General features: G+C 55.1%; 1 protein-coding gene across 1 annotated transcript in view; it reads right to left on the bottom strand.

Moving 5' to 3' along the window:
- Nucleotides 1-21,624, bottom strand: part of Camta1 (calmodulin binding transcription activator 1) — a 731,341-nt gene that overhangs the window by 56,333 nt on the left and 653,384 nt on the right. The window contains 1 exon segment of the mRNA XM_042695784.1: nt 16,589-16,723. Within this exon segment, the coding sequence (XP_042551718.1) occupies nt 16,589-16,723 (135 nt within the window).

Raw genomic sequence — 21,624 nt, 5'->3', positions numbered from 1 at the left:
ATGACTGGACTGTCTTTGTTCACCGAGTCCTCCTGTCCAGCCCTCTGTGGGGTATGGAGAGGAGCCAGGGAGAATCAGGATGAGCAGAGCTCTACCCCAGAGTGCTTGCTGAGGAGCCAAGACTGGCACAAAGGAGGCCCTGAGTCACATGACAGTGGCTCCCAGAGCAGAGGTCAGAAGGCTATTTCTGCTTAGTGCTTCTAGGACTGTGAAACACGGGGGGGGGGGGGGGGGGGGCTGGGGGTTGGGGGGATGGGGGGGATGGGGGTGGTGAGACTGGCTTGTTCTACTGTTTCCTTGAAGGTAGGGGTCCTGGAGAGCAGCCTCCTGAATTGGGAGTTCTCCTTCAAGATCACAGTGACTGACCGGCAGAGGGGCAGAGGGGAACACTGCTGACAGACTCACAAAGCCCCAGCTGTACTGTCCCTGTCCTTGCTCTGGGCCTCCAGCTGCCCAGGGCTCAGTGCCGTCTATTTCCAACACTAACTACCTGTGTGGCAGGCTCCTTTTCCTTCTTGTGCTTCAGGAGCCTCCCCTGGAAAATGAAGGTGGATTAGAGCCTGAACATAACTCTGTGTGTGTGTGTGTGTGTGTGTGTGTGTGTGTGTGTGTGTGTACACGCGCGCACATGCATGATGCACATGTGCATGCATGCCTATGCCAGGATTGGGGCTTGAACTCAGGGCCTGAGCATTGTTCCTTCGCTTTTGCACCCAAGGCTAGCCCTCTACACTTGGGCTACAGCTCTGCTTCAGGCTTTTTTTTTTTCCTGGTTAATTGAAGATAAGAGTCTCATAGCCTGAGCTCACTTTGAATCAGGACCCTCAGGTCCCAGCTCCTGAGTAGCTAGGATTACAGGCATGAGCTGCTGGCCCTCAGCCCTCAGCATAACATTTATTTATTTATTTATTTTGTCAGTTGTGGGGCTTGAACTCTGCACCTGGGCACTGTCTCTCAGCTCTTCAGCTGAAGGCTAACTCTCTACCAACTTAAGCCACAGCACCACTTCTGACTTTTTCTGTTTATGTGGTGCTGAGGAATGGAACTCAGGGCCTCATGCATGTGAGACAAGCACTCTAAGACTGAGCCACCTTCCCAGCCCTCAACATAACTTTTAAAGGTCCTATACAATCCAAGTCTGCGGCCACATAGAAGTGGTCAGAGCGTGCGTTCAGCCTGACCCGACGCCGCAGAAGCCCTGGGCCTCGGTGTGAAGATTCTAGATTCCTCATGAATCGTCCCCAGGACAGCAGCTGCATGAACCCAGCAAGCCCACAGCACTAAGAAAAAGAATGGTTTGGTTTGGTGTGCAGCACTAGATAGATAGCTGGTACCACACATGGCGGGGGTGGGGAGGAATCAGCCATTACCCCTGATCTGGAGAAAAAAAGAGATGTAGTGGCCACCAGCCTGACAATGTGCAGACTTCCCTTCATGAACAAAATGCAGAAAGAGATACAAAGAAGTGGGTGCGACCACCTTCCGCTTGCTCTCCCTAGTGGTGTATGCACACTTATCTGTCCCCTGCCATTTGGGGCCACAGTTTTACACACAGGTTGGATCATCAAATGTGTGGCTATCATGTGTCATACAAGTAATAGTGTCATCCAAGTGGAGGACATGCAGAGAAACGCCTGGCTCTCCAGGGGCAGTGCGTGGTAGGGATGGAGAACCCCACGGGCTTGAGAGCCAGACAGCCCTGCACGGAGCCACACGAAGGTGCAGGGTCCTCACAGGAGGAAGTGGATGGGAACATCTGGAGCTGCAGCTAGAATGAAAGGGCAGTAGACATCATTGCGTAGCCCAGGGGGACCAGCAGGTGCTCGGTGAGGGCAAAGGAGACGGAAGTAGGATGTCAGCGTCGCTGGAGTCCCGCTGCCTTCGCGACAGTTCTGTGGGGGCCTTTCCTGCCATGGTTTAGTTCTTGTGCTGTTAAAACGAGCTTGCCTTCTCTAGCACATCTGGGCAGCTGTGGGAGCTGCTGATGGGTAGCTCAGCCATGGCCAATAATATCATGCAGATAGAAGACAGGTGCTTCACCAAATCCTACTCTAGTTCCTCAGAAGCTGGGGCGAGAAGGCCCAGGCCCAGACTCTTCAGCACACTCTAAGCATACCAGACCCACCCTCACAACTCCCAAACTGCACGCCTCCCACAGCTCAGGCATCTCTTTTAGCTGGCTAGCGGGCCCTTCTGTGCAAAGCCTGTAGCCTTTGCGGCCAGGCTCTTGGCTTTTATTTCAAACCAGCGCCACCCTCTTCCCCCCGCCCCCCCAGCCTCCCACCAGTCCTTTGGGGGTGTTGTTTAGAGAGCCTCAGGTTTGAGGTCTGAGAGCATCCAGGTCCCCAGGGGATGCAGTGATCTTGCCAGCAAATGGGACACTACAAGCTGGGCCTTCAGAGAGGGTTCGGGTGTCAACCTCACTCAGTCACCACTGAAAACAGGTTTTGTCATCACAAAGACACACCCTGAAATGCCCATATGAAAATGGGGGGTGGGTGGGCTTTCTCACGAAATGGACACCATGTTTTCTTTTCACTTGGGATCTGACTAGAGTCAGGAGACTTTTATCACTTAAGGTGAAAACTGCTTTGAAATGACTGTCCTCCCAGCCACAAACACGAGAGCTGGATGGCTGGTTCCCAGCTTTGGGGGAAGAAGAATCACCTCAGAATCACCACGACAGGGTTTGAGGGGAGCAGTAATGCCCCTTGCCAAAGGCAAAAGAGCACTGGGAAAGGGAGGCCCATTATGCACAAGTGCATTTTAAATGCGAGCTATCTCAGCAAGCGTTCAAGGCAGAAGGAGGGGGGGGGGGAGCACAGCTGACAGATTGAGTTCAGGAATGCTACAGACACTTTAGGTGCTAAATGCCATTACTGAGAAAAGCTGAAAGGTGGCTGGGGAAAGCACAAATGTGTTACACGCAGGAGCCACCCACCCTGCCCTGCTTTCTCTCTGACACGCTGGTCAACTTTTCTACAACCTCTCCCTACATAGCTCCCTGGCTGTGGAGTCAGCCCCTTGCTTGGCGCTGCTGCCTCCTGGCCCTTTTCTCTTTCTCACTGGACTCTACCCTTTGGGGGCACTGAGGTGTCATCTAGAGGATAGGCCTGCTCCAGCCAGCGGTTCATCTACCACGGAGACCCTGGTCTCTTGGACAGTTCTGTCTTGAGAATGAGAACAAAATCTTCCTGTGTTAACTGGCCTTCGAGTGACTTGGAATAATGGTGGACTTTTATCAAATATCAAGTGAACAAGCACCCACTCACTTTCAGACTGGGAAGAAGCACTGCAAATGGAGGCCTGAGAGGATAGCATCGCCCAGCATCCACGAGGCCCTGGGCTCCATCCTGGAGGCAGGCTGCTTTGGTGCAGTAGGCGGCCTTGGAGTTCAGATGCTCAGCTGTACCCTCCACCCTCCACTTAGAGCTTGCTTTCCCCTGCTGCTTTCCAAGGGGGTGGGGGGAGCAGTTATCAAAATGCATCCATGCCCTGGGCTGGTGGCTCATGCCTGTAATCCTAGCTACTTAGGAGGCTGAGATCTGAGGATGGAGGTTCAAAGCCAGCTTGGGCAGGAAAATCCATGAGACTCTTATCTACAATTAATCACCAGTGGCGCTGTGGCTCAAGTGGTACAGTGCTTGCCTTGAGCTAAAGAGCTGAAGGACAGTATCCAGGCCCAGAGTTCAAGCCCCATAACTGACAGGAAAAAAAAAGCCAGAGGTAGAGCTGTGGCTCAAGTGGTACAGTGCCAGCCTTGAGTGGAAAAGCTATAGGGCAGTGCCCTGAGTTCAAGCTCCAATACCACACATACACATATACACAGAGCATCAGTCATTTCCAAAGACCAGATGCATCTAGTTTGACTCTTGGGCCATGTCTGCAGCATTTCTAGGCTGGTGCCATAGCCACACAGGCCATTAGCGGCAGCGACCTGCTTTTATTACCTTTAGCTATTGTTGGGTGACCTAGGCCGATTCTTCCAAGGCCACGATAAACTTGGTCACACACATAAAAGGAGAGCATCTTGAGGATAGGAATGGGATGGGGAAAGATGAGGGAGGATGGCGGAAGGGTGACGTTGGCCAAGGTGCACTGAACTCAAACCTGACTTCTGGAATTGGAATATCTGTGTGCAACTACTGAGTAAAAATAAGCTGTTGGGGGAAGGGAGAGAGAGCTTCCTTCCTTCCTTCCTTCCTTCCTTCCTTCCTTCCTTCCTTCCTTCCTTCCTTCCTTCCTTCCTTCCTCTTTCTATGTGCCTCAAGATCCTGTCCTAAACATATCTAAAGCCAAAATGGCTGCTGTGTGGCTCAAATGGTAGAGCACTTGCCTAGCAAGTTCAAGGCCTTGAGTTCAAACTCCAGCACTCTCCCCTCCCCCCAAAAAAAACCCAGAACAAACAAAAATAAAAAAGCAAAAAGCTCCCTGAACAATGACTATCTTCAAAGATGGCTGAAGGCGGCACCTGTGCTTCTCCGAAGGAAAATGACTGAATGACTGAGCTGGAAGGCTCTTTCCCTGTCTATACCAGCGGGGTTCCATCTTCAAGGTCAAACGATCTCCTTCCCCCTCAGCATTAGGAGAAGAAGTTGTCACAGATGAGGGGACACTGGTTCTGGGGCCTTCCCAAGGCTCCCAGCCTCCCCTAGCTCAGGGGAGGGAGAGGGGGAGGGAGGGCAGAGGGGAGGATAAGAGGGAGGAAGAAACTGTTCACCAGCCTGCTGCAGCTAAGGGAGAGTACTACACTGAAGACAGCATTGCTCCAGCCAGGGGTGCTGTGTGCGCATTGGAGACAGGCCTCATGTTGGGCCACAGCACATAAGAGTAGTTTAAAGAAGTGATCGAAATAATATATTAGAATAATAGCCTCAGCTGTCAGGGCTTCTGGAATTTCTCATTTCACCTTCCACATAGGTAGATTGACCAGTAATCCAGTTTATTTCACACCTCTGCCCCAGGAACTCAGAAGCCACGTATGATATTCTCTGTAGAAGCCAAGGAATTCACCCAAACCATGCTTCATGATCAAAGAAGTGCTGGGTGCTAGGCAAGACTGTCAGTTGTGGGGCTTGAACTCTGGACTTGGGTGCTGTCCCTCAGCTCTTCAGCTCAAGGTGAGCGCTCTACCACTTGAGCCACAGCACCACTTCCAGTTTTCTAGTGGTTTATTGGAGATAAGAGTCTCAGGGACTTTCCTGCCCAGGCTGGCTTTGAACTGCGATCCTCAGGTCTCAGCCTCCTGAGTAGCTAGGATTACAGGCATGAGCCGGCATGGGTGGGGGAGCAGTGCTTTTTAAATCAACAGCGATGACAACTTGGAAGTGGAGCTGTGGCTGAAGTGGAAGAGCACCAGCCTTGAGCCAAAAAGCCCTGAATTCAAGATCAGAAAAAAAATATAGGCAACATCTGAACACACACACAACACACACACACACACACACACACACACACACACACACACACACACACACACACACACACACACACAAAACACCAAATCTGGTTTCTAGGATGAGGTAGAGAGGTGGCAAAGGCAGGAAGGAAGAAAGGTATAAAGGTAGAAAGGAAGGGAGGGAGGAAGGAAGGAAGGAAGGAACAAAGGAAGGAAGGAAAAAAGGAAGGAAGGAAAAAAAGACAAGAAAGAAGGGTCCTTCTGTGCCATAAACAGGTCTGGCATTGGTGGCTCATGCCTGTGGTCCTCACTACTCAGGAGGCTGAGATCTGATAATCATGGTTAGAAGCCTACCCTGGCTGGCTATCTCCAGGAAACTACTAAAAACAAAAACACAGAAACCCAGAAGTGGTGCTGTGGCTCAAATGGTATAGTGCTAGCCTTGAGCAAAAGAAGCTTAGGGACCGTGCTTAGGCCCAAAGTTCAAGTCCCAGCACCAGAAAAACAAACAAACAAACAAACAGCAAAAGCTCAGCATGTCTGGTCTGACCAGAATTTCTTTCCTTTTTTGAGGGTCTTGTGTCAGCGCTGTCCAACAACACAATCTAGGGAAGTGGCTAACTATACTGGATATGGTTAGGGTGAGGCCTGACCATGACAGAAAGACCAACCACACGACTTTGAGTGAGGACTGTGTCTCACACATGACTCAGTTGACTCTGGATGTGTTTGAGCCCACACGATGGAACAGCAATATAAACTGGACTCTGAGCTCCTCTGATTGACAACGCTGAGCCAATGCTGGCGCCATGCCCTTGAACCCCTAGAACTGTGAGCTAAAGAAACTTCTTTCTGGGCTGGGAAGGTGGCTCAGTAGTAGAGCGCTTGCCTTGCATGCATGAGGCCCTGGGTTCGATTCCCCAGTACCACATAAGCAAAAAGGAAAAAGCTGGAAGTGGCGCTGTGGCTCAAGTGGTAGAGCACTAGCCTTGAGCTGAAGAGCTGAGGGACAGCGCCCAGGCCCAGAGTTCAGGCCCACGACCAGACCCCACTCCCCCTCCCCCCAAAAAAAAAAAAGAAAGTTCTTTCTTATGAAGTATCAAGCCTCAGGCATTTTGCCATGGTCACAGGAAATAAACCATATGGCAAATAAAGCCTCAGTTCCAAGAGTGCTCCTCAAAATGGTTGGGGCTCCAACAGGTAGTAACCACTGAAGGATGGGTGGATTGACAGGCTGCCTTCTACTATGGCTGCTTCTAACATAACGGTTTATAACCAATAGGCATCTGTCTAAGATCGATAACTGCGGCCACACATGCCCAAGGAGGTAGCTGTTCTGAGACTCCAACAGGATCATGAATGGGAAGTACTGAGCACGAGGCCTGCTGGTACTTGTTACTGTGACCATCATGCTACTGCATTTTGTTGCCCAGTATTCCCTGGGGGGAGAGGTGTTCATGGCCACTAACTTTTCTACCCCCACCCCACCCATTTATTCACTCATTCATTCATTAACCAGGCAGCCATTTGCCAAGGACTTGGCTAGGGAGCGTCCTTCTTCTCTGATGCTGGGAAATGGCTAGGTCTGAGTCACAGTAAAGAGAATGCCTTTCTCTTCTGCTTCTAACTGCAGGAAGTGAAGGGAAAATGTTCTGTCCTCACTGGTGGCGCTTGGAAAGCTCTGACAGCAGCCACAGGACGCAGTCAACAAAGCATGAGCCAACCTGGGCACCAGTGGCTCATACCTGTCATCCTAGCTACTCAGGAGGCTGAGATCTGAGGATTGTGGTCCAAAGCCAGCTGGGCAAATATAGCTGAGAAATTCTTATCTACAACTAACCAGCAAAAAAACACAGGGGGAAGTATGGCCCAAGTGGCAAAGTGCCAGCCTTGAAGATAAAAGCTAAGCCAGAGCACAAGGCCCTGAGTTCAAGCCTCAGTAGAAATGGTTTCTAGTGAGTTCTAGACAACCTCCTTGGCCCACTTCTGATGTAAAGTTGTACATCAACTGCCTAAAACCTTGGGCAGTGAAGAGAGTGGTCACAAAGACCTTTCCTCCATCCCTCTGTCCATCCATCTATCCACACATTAATTTACCTGCCCACTTAGCCATTTGTTTATCCATCCATCCATCCATCCATGTCTTGAAGAAACAGTTATCGAGAACCTGTGTTTCTGCCCCCTTCCCCCCACCCCCCCCGCCCCATGTCAGACGTTGGTGCACAGTGAGCACTAAAGACAAAAATCCTTAGGGCATAGCTATCCTCTCATCCACATCCACAGACTCACTTATCCAATGCTACCTGTCTATGCAGATATTTTCATACTTCTTTCACTTGCCCATTTGCTTCACTACACTCTGTAGCCAAGTTCTTTAGTTATAGACTTTTGTGGATGCCCCAATCACCTCTTAAGCTCAGCCTGACCTATCACTGACTCTCCTCCAAGGTGAATAACACAGAGCTACACAAGGGCTAGTGATGTTGCTGCCTTAGCATCTCTTAATTCTGCCTTTCCCCCTAGAACCACCAGACTCACCATCTCCTTGCAGCTGGACAACTGGTCTACCCACATCAACTATGGCTCACTGTCAGTCTGTCTGTTCTTCACATAGAAGCCAGGTATACTCCTCAAGAAGCAAACCTCATGTCCTCGTGGCATCTCTGTTCTTGGCGATAAAGCCAGCACTCCTAGACCTGCCCATCTGGCCCTGCCTAAAAGCCCTGCCATCCTCCCCCAGCAGGAACTACTGGTTCCACGCACCTCCTTGCCTTCCCTGGCTCCATGTTCAGGAGACTCCCTCACACAGCACAGTTCCAATATACACAGACCCCTCTCGCCTCTCACCTGTCTTGGAATCAACTGCTCTCACCATAGATCTTCCTGAGGAAACTCAGGAAGTTTCTCCTAGACCTCCCAAAGAAGCACCCCCCGCTGCCCCCTGGGAATGCTGGGGTCAGGTCAGAGTCTTCTTCCACTAGACAATGAGTTTGGCGAAGGCAGTGGCCTCAGATGCCCCTCCTCACCTGCACTGATTCCCAGGACCTGGCACGGTGCCCGGAGCCTAATAGGAATGCCCTCCACTTAAGGTTACTGAGGCTGTGACTGCAAAGGCAGACTTGCTGGTGGAGGAGTACACAAGTGTGATGGGAAAACAAGAAGGAGGAGGAGGAGGAGGAGGAGGAGGAGGAGGAGGAGGAGGAGGAGGAGGAGGAGAGAAAGACAAAGGTGAAGAAAGAAAGAGAGAGAGAGAAAGAAGGAAGGAAGGAAGAAGGGAGGGAGGGAGGAGGGGAAGGAGGAGGAGGAGGAAAACAGCTCTCCTCTTGGGACAGAGGGAGGGGAACAGCATGCTTCTAGCCCCAGGGCCCCTCCAAGGCAGCAGCACTGAAGCAAGAACTCTGGTGACATTGAGGCCAAGGATAGAGAGTGGGGACAGAGCCGTAGGTATGATGGTCTCTGTGCCACCGGCATGTGTCTGAGTGTCCTCACCCACCCAATAAGAACCTCGGAGGTTGTTAGAAGTCTGAGTCCTTGAACATGAATGCTTTGGGACAGGGTCTGGTGGATGGTGAGCTTTTGAATGCCAACTGCTGTGACCTGGGCATCTCAGTAGAGAGACAGTCAACACACCACATGGCCCTTTCTCATCTGCCTTTATGTCCTGGTTTCCAGAGCTCAAGTGAGTTTGGCTATAGGATAAAGAAGGAAGCTTCTGGAAGGGATGAGACGTCTACCTTGATTCATGGTCTGAAGCAAGTGGTTTCTCTTCTGGAGCCCAGGTTCCTTTCAAAAGAAAGAGGCAGGGAACTAGGGCACTAGTAGCTCATGCCTAGCATCCTAGCTGCTCAGGAGACCGAGATCTGAGAACTGCAGTTCAAAGCCAGTCTGGAAGGAAAGTCCATGAGATGTTTATCTCCAATAAACCATCAAAAAGCCAGAAGTAGAGCTGTGGCTCAAGTGGTAGAGTGCCAGCCTTGAGAGAAACAGCTCAGGGATAGTGCCCAGGTCCTGAATTCAAGCTCTAGTTGCTTTCTTGATGTGCTGAAGATTTCAACCCTGAGCTGAGTTTTACAAGTGCTTCCTGTGATTGGCTGAAGTGTGGTGCATATGAGGCATCCCCACGCTCGCTTTCTGCCTCAAAGAACTCCGCACTCACAATGGGTGGGCAGCGTGGGCAGGCTACTGCTGTGGAGGAAGCTGGTCTTGTGCCTACCAAAGGCCATTTAGAACATTCTGGTGTTGCAGAGGTACCCAAGTCACTGGGCTGTGCAGAAGACATCAGAGACACATGTATTTTTAGGACTTTTTTTTAAAAGAAGAGGCCTTTTGCTCCTGGCCCCAGCCAGAGGCTGAACATTACCTCTTGAGTCCTGCAGGGAGAAGGCCTGTGTGGGCAGTGCCTGTTCAATCTTGTTCGTGGACGTGCCTGGACACTCTTCCTTCCAGAGACCCACAGGCCAGGCCTCCTCCCATCTCTGCCTCTTTCCTTTCCCTGCTGCTGATGCTTTTGTTGATCTCAGTCTCAGGAGCTTTTCAACAGATCATCATCTCCCTTCTGCAGGGAGATAAAGTTCCAGATCCTGATTCTAGGAGGGGCCAAGAACGCCAGCCAAACACAGGCCTGGTCTATCACCTCTCAGAATTTATGGTCTCTCTAGGACTGAGAATGAGGTTGGACAGCAGGGCTAGCATCCAGCGGTTCCAGAGCTGTCTTCCTGGGTCTTTGGCACTCAGGGCAGCCGAAGGCACTTTCTTTGCTCCAGTAGATCTTGCAGTCTGCCATACCAGCATTAGAGACACGATTAGAGAAGTAGGACCTGGGTCCTTTCAGCCTGCTGTATAAGCAAAGTGTGTGAGCAGGATTTCCAGGTGGCTCCTCAGATGGTGGGCCTGTGTGAAATGGCCTTGCATTACTGTGTCTGGGTTCTGCAGCTGCTTCTCTGAGTTCTTCAGTCATGGGACTGTGTCTTCCCTTCCAGTCTTCCTGCATGTGATTCCTCTGGCCAACCCTCTTCTTGGCATAGGGCAGGGCTGGCAAAGTTCTTGTCCTTAAAACATCTCTCCTCTTAGCCTCCATGGGAGCCCTTCCCCGGGGTCTATCTCGTTGGTCCATCAGCCCCTCTGCCAGCGGCTCTTCAGCTTGACACACCAACAGTGAACTGGTCCACGGTATGCCATGCAGTCCCTTCTTTATCCACACCCCCTCGTGGAATTATTTCCAGGTAGACCCATGACTTTAATGAGATCCCAAAACTGAGGGTTTCATTCTGGATTTCTGGGCGATGGATCCTTCTAGATGACCCCCATTCCAGATTGCTTGCTCCCTGGCCTCCAGATTTGTGAAGGCAATGGAGACCTCAGTTCTACTGTAACTGGTCCACAATTGTGGAATATAGCTACAAGCTCCCATGACATAGCTTCTTTTCTTCTTCCTCCTCTTCCTCTTCTTCCTCCTCCTCAGCAGGAAATGGATCACCATCCTACTAGTTGTTCAAAAGTCTAAATCTACGTATCAACCCATTCTGCCCTCTTTCTCCTCCTCCACATTCAAATCAGCAGCAGGTCCCCTAGATTTAGTTTTCCATGTCTCTAAGAGCCAGAGTCTCCCACGACGTTACCGGTTTCATCAAAGCCACTAAAATTTCTTACCTAAATTGATGCAAGAGTATGGGGCAAGGGCCAGAAATCACCTCACAAGTGACGTAAGCATTCATTCTGAGCATGACACTACACCTGCTCAAACATGCACCGAGAGTCACTGCACCTGCTCAGAACACACCCGGGCGCATTGACTCAGTTCCCATGGTGGGATTAGGAACGTCAGGCCCCCATCAGCCTGGTGACCACTGGCCTCCATTTCCTTCTCTTCCCCCTCTGCCTCCCTCTGCTGTGTTCTGTTCTGGCCTCCCTGGCTGCCTCCAGCCTGGCTTGTCTTCCTCTTGGGCGCTTTTTCCTCGTGAATGCTTGGACCAGGCATGCTCTTCCTGTCACCCAGCCCCAGCTTCACTGTCAGTCACCTTCTTCTGGGGCTCACTGACACCCCAGGGAAAACATTCGTCTCTCCCACACCATCTGGGTCATGGTCTCTGAATTTTTCACTCTAGGTTTTTTTTTTTTCTTTCCTGGTAGGTCTTGAACTCTGGGCCAGGCACTGTCCCTGAGCAATTTTGCTCAAGGCTAGTGCTCTACCACTTCCGGTTTTCTGGTGGTTAATTGGACACCAGAATCCCATGGACCTTCCTGCCCAGCCTGGCTTGGAACCACAATGTTCAGATCTCAGCCTCCTGAGTAGCTAGGATGACAGGCGTGAATCATCATCACTAGGCAGCCTCTGGTATTTTCACATGCATGTAATTGTTATCTTTCTCCTTACTGGAATAGAAACCCCACAAGGGCCAAGACTCCCCAGGGTCTACACCAGTCCCAGGCACATGGCAGAGGCCTGGTACAAAGTCCCTGGATGGAGGAAGAACGAACAACCGCAGGGAAGGAGTTCAGGAGCCAGGTTAGGATGCCATTAGTGTGGGTGCTGGCAGAAGATGGGGAGAAATAAAGAACATGAGAGAAATTAAGGAGAGAAAGCAGCAGGCTGGTGCTGGTGTGTGGGGAAGGGAGGTAGCTGGGGTTTCCTGGTGACTCCGGGAGCTCTGGGATGGGGCTATCCACACAGGTCAGGAAGGTTGTAGAAGGAGGGCTGGGAGGGCGGAGGGCAATCAAGAGCAGTGCTGGGGCAGGCTGGTTGCCTGAGAGCCGTGGGCCCGTGCTGTCTTGTGAGCAGTTGGAAAGTTCTGGATAGGAAGAGACCAAGAAGCAGCCCTCTGTGTGTGTCCTGGTAGCAGGCAGAGAGCCCTGGGTGGGGATAGAGTAGGCAAAGGGACAGGAGAGCCAGCCTGTGGACACTTGCAGAACTTTCCAGAAGGAGGAGCTGTTCTACTGAGAAGAACGGAACCATCAGGGGAGTTGGGAGGGGTTGGATGAAAGTGCACAATTGCAGAGCCTGAGGCAGGGGGCTTCAGAAGGGGTCAACCAGGGGTCAACCAGGAGGCTCTGTGACCTTGCCAAGGTCATGATGACACAGGGTGTCCCCGGTGGGTGGATGTGAGGGGCTGAAGCTGGTGCCAGCACCTGCTCTGGCAGTCCCCGGTCGTTCCTGAGCACGCAGCTTCCTGTGAGCGCTCGCCTTCCTTGCATCTGCGCCCAGCGCTGGGAACATACCAGTAATTGCACAAAAATCATAATTCCCTTGGCAACATCTGGAGAAACCATACGGTTTCCCATGCTGGGGTCTCACAGCAGGCTCTGGTGGGGATGAGTGCACAGTCTGCAAGCCTGCCACATGTCCCCTCGTCAGAGAGCCCTGGAATGGCACCCAGCAAGAAAGAAGGGTCTAGAGGCCTCCTGGGGCCAGTGTCACAGCTGGACACCATCCAGGATCTCCAAGTCCTCAGATTGGAGGCATCCCTAGAGTCCAGGGCCCTCAATCAGTGTGGGGTCTCCCAGCCCTGGTGGGCAGAGCCTGTTGCTAACACCCCCTTGCATGTACCACAAGACTACAGGAGAAACGCCAGGCGACCCAGAGAGCAGGGCTGAGCCAGGACCCACCCCTGCTTCACGTTCCGCCTTTCACCTGAGCTCATCTCATCAGACATGGAAAGGTTTTATCTTCCCCCAAACCTGAGCCTAGAGCCAGGCTGCCCCCCTGAGGTCAGAGGTCTGGGCCTGGAAAACAGCCTGTCCTCAGGCTGCTGCAGGAAGCAAACTTCTCCATAATGGGGTTCCTGCTTTCCTCTGTGGTGTGAGGCCTGCCCCGGGGAACCAGCCCAGAAAAAAACTGCATCTCTCACTCCAATCTTCTCACCTTGGCAGGAGACTCGGTCATCAGAGAAGCTTATTGAGGTTCTGAGAAAGGGGCAAAGAGGGTGGAGGTGGGAACAAGGGGCCTGCACTCTTCTCAGCCTGGCCCCGGGGAGAATTGAAGGCTATGAGCAAGAATGGGCTGCAAAGTCCACTCATCTTCTCTTTCAGGGACAAGGTCACCTAGAGGTGTCCCAGCGCCCTTGGCCAGAGTTCCAGTGATGCAGTGTGGCCCAGTCTGGGTCTATTCTCATCTCAAACACTGGCCCAGCACAACAGTCTAAACCAACAGTTCACCCCTCTGGGCAAAGTCATCTTGTAGGCTTGGGATTTGGGGGCATCTCAGATGGTCTCCCCAGTCTGCCTCCTTGCCTGCCTACTTCCAGCCTGGAGGAGGAGGGTCTCTATGCAAGTACATGTGAACAGCTACCCACTCAGACCACCACTAGGATCCTGTGCAAACGACCTGGGGTAAGGTCCTGGGAAAATCTATTCTGCGTCTTGCTCTCTGGGGAAGAAATGGTGAAAATGGCAGTTCCCAGTCAGCCCCTGCCAAAGCCAGCTGCCTTTCCCGGCCTCCCTGAACGCCTCTTGGCCTGCAGGGGCTCGGGTCTCAGGGCAGGGCCTGTCTTCCCCGGGGGCTTCCCCGCCCTAGTGTCCGGGGTGCACTCTCATTCACACCTGCATTCATGCCTGCGGAGGTCTCCACAGACAGCCCCCACCCTGTGCATGGGGGCACCGGGGAGCCGGGAGCCTCGGCTGGAGGCCTGAGCGGGGCCAAGGCCGTTCCCGGCCTCCCCAGGCGGCTCTGCCGGCCGCGGCCCAGCTAAGGCTCCGGGACCTCGGGGTGCCCGTGTCAGTGTCGTGACCGTTCAACGATGCCCGCCCATCCCACCCCTCCCGGTGGACGGACAGAAGCTGCCTGCGGGAGAGGGACGCGGGGACCCGGGCTGAGATGCGGGGACTGAGACGCGGGGATCGGGCTGAGATCGGGCTGAGATGCGGGACGCGGGGATCGGGCTGAGATGCGGGACGCGGGGATCGGGCTGAGACGCGGGGACCCGGGCTGAGATGCGGGACGCGGGGATCGGGCTGAGACGCGGGGACTGAGACGCGGGGATCCGGACTGGGACTCGGGAGGGACCCAGGCCCGGTCGCGGTGGCGGCCGCGGCGGCCCCAGCCCCCAGCCCGCCCCCCCCCCCCCCCCCGCACACAGATCCAGGGTTGAACCCCGGAGACAGGACTTCCCGCGCCGGGCGAGGGAGCGGCAGACCGCGCCCCGGACCCCGGGGTGGGGACCCCGGTTCCAGGGCCTCGCGGTGCCTCCGCAAGCCGGGGGCGGGGGACACGCTCCTCCAACCCCCCGCCGTGCTGCGGCACCGGGCGGCGCGTCGCCCCGCAGCCCCGCAGCCCCGCGGGAGCCTGGGCCGCCCGCTTTGCGCTAAGAACCCCGCATTGCGGCTGCGCGCCGGCTGCGCGCGTGCGCGCTCGCGTGGGCGCGCGTGTGGGTGAGTGCGTGCGCGCGCACCCCCCCCCCCCCGCCGCGCCGCAGTCCCCTCCCCCGCGCGCCCCTCCCCCCCACAGCTGCGCGCGCAGCGAGTCGGCGAGCCGGGAAGGAGAACGCGCCTGGGGGCCCCGAGCTGCGGGGGGGGGGGGGTGGAGGGGGAGGGGCTCACCCCAGCACCGGCCCGGACCCCGAGTTCGCAGCCGGTCAGGGCGGGGACCCCTGCGCCCGGCGCCGCCCCGCGGCCGCCCGGTCTCCCGGTAGCGCGGGCCGGGTGGGTGAATCCCGAGCATCCGTCGGGGAGCTCGGCGCTGCTCCCGCCAGGTGCGCTCGGCGCCCCCCACCCCCAGGGCGCGCAGGGGTCCTGCGGGGGCCCTGGCGGCGGGCGGGGCGTCCCCGCAGCACCCAGGGTGCAGCTGGCTCCCGAGGTGTATTTCCTGTGTCCTGTGTGCCAACGGGCTGCCGGGCTGGGCCTCTGCGTTCTGCAGCCGCCCCATCCCCGAGGCGGGTCCTGCACGCGTCCCGCGACCTCCCCGGGCCCACTGGGTCACCCAGGGCCAACCTGGCCCCGCGGAGCTCCCTGCTCCCTTCCTCGCTGGTTCTGCAACATTGAAACCGGATTTCCTGAACAGGAGCCCTTGGTCACCCTGCCCTTCTCCGTTACATCCCCCGGGTCAGCGCCCCAAGCTCTGGCTGGCCCCGGCCTGGGCCAGGGACACTGCCAAGGCGGCTCTGCCAGGGTGCAGAGCCTGCTGACCCCGTACCACCTCTGGGATGGCTCCTGTGGGTGCACCGGCCAGGACGGGTGCCAGGCACCCTGTTGTCATCGTGGCCGAGTCCGGCAGAAAGCTGAGGCTATGGAAAGCTGCCCAGCAGACGGCGTTCAACAGGAGGGCTGCTGTGGCTGGTGGAGGGGCACTGACCTTACCCAGGCCCAGGCCCAGCTCAGCCAGACCCGCAGAGCCACTGCGTGTCCCCACAGTCACCTCGATGGTCTCCCATACCAAGGTCATGGTCAGCCCTCCTCCCACTGTGTTCCCTAAGCATAGACCAGGCTGGCTTCTGCCCCCTTCCCCCAGGTCTCACCAGCTCTGGGGCATCGTGAGACACACCCAGCTGGAGGAAGACAGCCTCTGACCCTAGTGTCCACACAGCCTGGCGGACACGCTGTAACGCTGCAGTGTCTGAACACGGTTGCCACTCACAACCCCACAGCCAATGCTGGCCGCTCTCTCCCTGAAGACCCACCCTGTTGGCCCCCTCTGAGGTGCACTCAGCCACAGTCATCACCCTGGCTTTGTCTCAGAAGCTGTGGTGGGCAGGAGCTTGATGGGAGACAATCTGACTAGCGAGGCCCTGGAAAAGGCTGATGCCCTGGACACAGCCTGGCTGTCCGAGTCTCTGAACCCCCCGGGAGTTCCCAGCCTCACACATAGCTGTCATTCCTAAGACCCCCTGGAACTTGCTGATGCTTCCAGGAGTCCTTGCCCCCCTGGTGGAAATACACAGATGGCCCCCCTGGACCTTGCCACTTGGGGTTGATCCATAAAGGGACTCTCAGTTTATCTAACCATCACATACCTCGGTGAGTGACAGTGCTAGTCAGGCCTACACGCTGCATTCTGTCCCAGGGAAAGGCCTCGCTGGAGTCTGACCATTGGCCGGCCAGACCACAATGTCTGTGCCCACAGCCTGATGTGTGCCGGCTCCCATGGCCAACACTAACACCCTCTCCTGCCCTCTCTCAGAGCTTCTTTTCAGTTCCTATCTTGTGTGTGCCAGGTGTCCCGGTCCCTCCATGCCTGGCCAGCTGACCAGATGTGGTCCTTACCGTCCAAGGACAGCCAGTCGTGCTGGGAGGAAGGGAGTGTGGGCAGAGCCCGAGCTTTGTACTCAAACACCACCGAGTTGGAGATGATCTGGTTGTTGAAGGCAACTTGTAGGGTCACCAGACCCGTGTCGTGGGCTGAAAGGGAAAAAAAGAAAGAAGTCAGATGCGGGGTGAGTGAGAGCCGACAGCCTCCAGCTCTCCTTAACCCCCGCCTGGCCCGCTCCTTCCTCAAGGCCCAGCAACTTCTCTGCCCACCACCCCTCCTCAACTTAGCAGGACCGTGTGATCTCCCTGGGAGGGCAGGATCAGGGCTAGACAGGCTGAAGGAGGGAATGAACAATCCCCCCACCCCACTCAACCTTGGTGGCACTCGGGGGCTTTTTGTTGGAATTTCTCTTCTGACTCACTTGATGTACTATCTGAGAAGGCCACGGACCCTGAGCACTTGAGCTGGGGATGCCAGCGTGGAGTCTGCACCTCCCTCAATGCCCAGGTGGTGTTTTAGAAGCAAGACCCTTGCGGAGCTCATTTGTGGCTCTAGGAAAGCCAGCTGGCAGTGGCAGAGGTGTGCTTTAGCTCTGGGGTGGTGGCTGCCACTCCGCCACCTCTGTTAGGATCTTGGGACTCGCCTGTGCCCCCTCTCCCCCCCAAAAAAAGATGACCCCATGAACTATCCTAGGTGAGCATACCCCAAGCCACCAGCCCTCCTCCCCTGGTAGGCACCAGATTATATGTTCTTTCTGCTACTTTTCTGGAACCCACGCCCAGGGCCTCCCAGGCCGGATTTCCAGGGAGGACACACGGGGATCACGTTACTGTTTGGGCTCCGGGCTTTCAGATGTTTACGAGCATAGGGAAGCCATCCAAGTCAGCTGCTCCTGGGGACTGGGCCCAGCGCTGGCCTCCCTCGGAGGACTTCTGCAGCTCTACCTCACTGCCGGTGGGAAATCTCACTCACTGGCTCATGGCCTCTGTCCAGCCAGGCAGGACGTCGGCAGCCAGTAGTCACTTTGTGTTGGCCCTGGGGACCTGCGAGTTTTCTCCTGCACATCCCATCCTGGCCACAGCCCGAACCCACAGGGCCTGTGGCTCTGGTGACAGGGCCTCCTGCGGTGCCTCTCTGGGGACACACACACACACACACACACACACACACACACACACACACACACTCTGAGTTCAGAGCCTCCGGTGGCTCTGCTCGTGTCCCCAGGCAGACAGCCAAGCTCGTGGTTACTCGCCTCCCCTGGAGGTCTGCCTGCACTACCCACAGGAAGGAAGGGCTGGCAGCACACTCCCCATGGGTTCCCACCATGGCTGCATCTCAGCTGGCATAGGGGAGCTGCCCCCCCTTCCCCTGGAAGCCAGGTGTGCCAGCCCACAGGACCCGGCCCACAGCAGACGGTCCACTACATGCCAGCATCAGCACAGTCCCAGATACTCCCAGAATTCCTGTCTTCCCAGGATGCAGTGCAGGGGGCTGTCGTGGTGTCCTGGGTACCAGCCCCACCCCCTCAGGCTTCTTTAACTGGCCTTCTCCCTTCTAGTTGCTCCACCCATCAGAGTCCGACTCCATGTGTTCTCTGTCTCTTCTGCTTCTGCCCTTGTCCACGCTGTGGCCATCTCTCTCCTGGACTCATGTAGCACCTGGTACCATTCCTACCCGGATGGGGTGGAGACCATCCTGAAACACCTCTCATGGGGAAGCAGTGCAGTAAGTTGCCCAAGGTGCCATCTTCCTTAACTCACTAAAGATTGCCCCTCTGCCCTCTTCCCATGGCTTTCTTGCTCCTGTTCTTCCTCCCCACGGCCCATTCTCCAAAAATCACCTCTGTAGATTCATAGCTTAGAAGAGGTCACTCTCTTGTTTCACATGCATGGCTTCTCATTGTGAATAAAAGTAAATCAGATTCCTTCCCATCACTTAGGAGGTGGGGCCTGACTTGTTGCGGTCCCTACCATCTCCTCCAACCTCACCGAGTTCAAAGGTTCCTGTTCTACCAAGTATCCAGCAGTCAGTCAGCTGACTTTGAACTCCTCCAATGCACCAAACCTCTTCCTGCCTCAAGGCCTTCCCATTTCCTTTGTCCTCTGCTTGGAGTGGAGGCTTTCTCCCACCCTTCCTATGACTGGCAGCCCATCCCACCATTCATCAGCCCCATTGGTGGTACGTCTCAGCATCTATCTGAAGGAAACTCTCGCTTCCCTTCTTCTACCATGAAACAATGGCATATACTGCTAGCCCCTGGTTTTGTGGGAACTGAGTCAGGCTAGCTCTTCCTGTCTGGTTGTCAAGGTCACTGCTGTGAGTTGGATTCTGACCCTTCAATAAGTCTGTTTTTTTTGGCCAGTTGTGGAGCTTGAACTTAGGGTCTGGGCACTGTCCTTGAGCTTCTCTGTGCTCAAGGCTAGCACTCTACTACTTGAGCCACAGCACCACTTCCAGCTTTTTCTGTTTATGTGGTACTGAGGAATCAAACCTAAGGCTTCATGCATGCTAGGCAAGCACTCTACTGCTAAGCCACATTCCCAGCCCTATAAGTCTTGGTTGAGTGAGCTGCTTTAACACATTTTGAGTGTCTTTTGTTATTGGCCTTTGGGGCTCTCCCAGGAAGCCAGGATGGAGCTTGCTGGTCAGCCATCTTCCCACCATAGATTTCTCTATCTTCTCCTGCTTTCTGCCCCTTATAGCTCAGTGCCCCAGCTTGGCAGGCTCTCTGTGGACCCTGGAGCGACCAAGGAGTCCTGTAGGAGCCAGACACTCTGCACATGTGTCTCCTCCTACCAGTGACGGTGCAGGGACTGCCTGGGCATCAGGAGAGGTCATTTTGCCCAGTCAGGTGGGTCAGGTGGCCAGGCTGGTAGGCAGTGACCATTTGTGCCCCCTCTTCCTGAATCATGCCTGGCCTGGCTTCCACGCAACAGTCTCTGAGCCCTGCCTCTTGCTGAGACCCATCTGGCTCTGCCTTCAAGCTTTCCTTCAAGCACCAGAACAAAGATGAAGTGTCTGGCAGGCGGCAATCAACTTGAAGGACAGGAGTTGCTTTCCACAGCCCCATCTGTCTGGAGTTGGGAGATCTTAAGGTTCAGGAACCCCAGTTAGGGGCTGAATCTTATTCTTTGCCTCATTCAAGGCACTTGCCAGTATGTGGCGAGCAGAAAATACTAAAAAAAAAAAAAAGGGTTTGGAAAGTGAGGGAAGGAATGAATGAATGAAGTCACAGGTGCTCCTTTTTTCCTGAGAAGCACTGACTACTTACTTGGGCCCCCAAATGAACTAAACTAAAGGCAGGATAAATGCAAGGCCTCCCAGCCTCCATTTGGAATGTCCCTCTTGCAAGAGAGAATGACACAAAGACGTGGAAAGTGGGCAACCTGCCGGATGCCAGTGACCATTCCAGATGCACTGTAACAAGGCCTTCCCAGCCTGGCCAGTCCAGAGCATGGCTGAAGCCACCTCTGGCTACCAGCATGGCATTAGTGACTGGGGCTGTGACTGCACACCTCTAATCTCTGCATTTCACTTACGGCACCCCCCTGCTCGGGGAAGACGGCTGATGATGTACAAAATGCTGTCTTCCTGTGGCCACCATGTACTGAATTTCCTTTCTCTGCCCTTCCCCATGTCTCTCTAGGTAGGGGGCGAGGGGCCAGCCCTGGCATGTGGAACTCCTGGAGTTCCAGCCTGGGGTCTGAAACTCTGGTCTCAAATGAATGGAGTTAAGGACACTCAGAGGGCCCCACCTCAGTGACACAGAGGAGGATGGATGTCTGGGGGAGAAGGTGGCCAAGCAGAGGCTCTGCGTTTCCTACTGCCTTGCCTACTTAGGGGAGCAGAAGTGCGGTGGGACCAGCCCACGGCCTCCTGAGTTCCAACAGCCCTGCTTCCCACTCCTCACCCTCCCCTGCAGAAGCAAGCGCGAAGCCTCATTCACCCAGCTCAGAGCCAGATGTTCCCTGAGCCTTCTCCATTCATTCATTCATTCATTCATTCATTCATTCATTCATTCATTCTCTCATGCATCTGGAAGGAGGTATATAGAAAAGCAGAAGCTGAGGGCCATAGAGGCCAACCTTCAAGCTAAAGTCACAAAGGTGGGACCTGGCTAACTGGGGGTTCCCTGGGAGTGGGCAGCTCCAGCTCCCAGAATCCTCCAGGCCCTGACCTGCAGGGCGTGTGTGTGCATGATGCACAGAGGCAGGCCCTTTGTCAGGTAACTGACTCAGGGTCTGGGTCTCCAGCCAGCCAGAAGCGGGCACAGGAAGTGGCATCTATTTATAGGCCGGGCGAGTCCCCTTCCAACGGCAGGCGATAAAGCAGACAGTTTAATAACACGCTGCCCTTGTTGCCATGCTGTGGTGACCGACCCAGCCTGGGCTGGCATCTAGGCTGGCAGCCACCCAGGCCCGGCAGGGCCTCCCGGGGCACAGGGGCCTGGGAGGGCCTTGTGGCTGGTGTGGACAGGGCCTGCTGGGGGAGGTCGCTGGAGCTGGAAGAGGCTGAGCTAGGGAGGCCAGGCTTTGGAGCTAGGCCAAAAGGGGAGGCTGAGGTGAGATGTGGAAGGTTTGCTGTCGGCTCTGGCTTTCATGCTGGGGGCGGAGCATGATAGGAAGACACCGGGGCAGGGGCTGCACACATTGGAGAGGCCCACATGGAATTTGGAGGCCATTTCTGCTCATGCTCTGCAGCCTTGATTCCTCTTCCTCCCTCCTGCCCCTCTCCTAGCTAACATGAGGTCGGTCCCTCTTCCCTTAGCCACGCTTTCCTCCTCGCTGCGGCTTTCTGCCTCTCCTGATCTTCACCCAGCAGCTGACCAGTGCAGGAGACAAGCCATGCAGTGGGGTCCCTCCAACTCTAGCCCGGGGAGCAGAGAGCTCCAGGGGAGCTTCACAGACTATCCCCACCCCACCCCCATCCCCCCCAGGACCCTCTGGTCATGCCAGGTGCTTTGATAGCCCTGGGGACATAATGGCGACCAAGAAAAGGTGCCAGCCCAACCCTCACAGAGGCCACTGGGGGGCAGTGACAGCCGGAG

This window comes from Dipodomys spectabilis, unplaced genomic scaffold (genome assembly GCF_019054845.1).
Source record: "Dipodomys spectabilis isolate Male_0828 unplaced genomic scaffold, ASM1905484v1 ptg000188l, whole genome shotgun sequence".
In the NCBI taxonomy this organism is placed as follows: domain Eukaryota; kingdom Metazoa; phylum Chordata; class Mammalia; order Rodentia; family Heteromyidae; genus Dipodomys; species Dipodomys spectabilis.
Note: the sequence above shows the minus strand (reverse complement) of the source record. Positions and strands in the feature narration are given on the sequence as shown.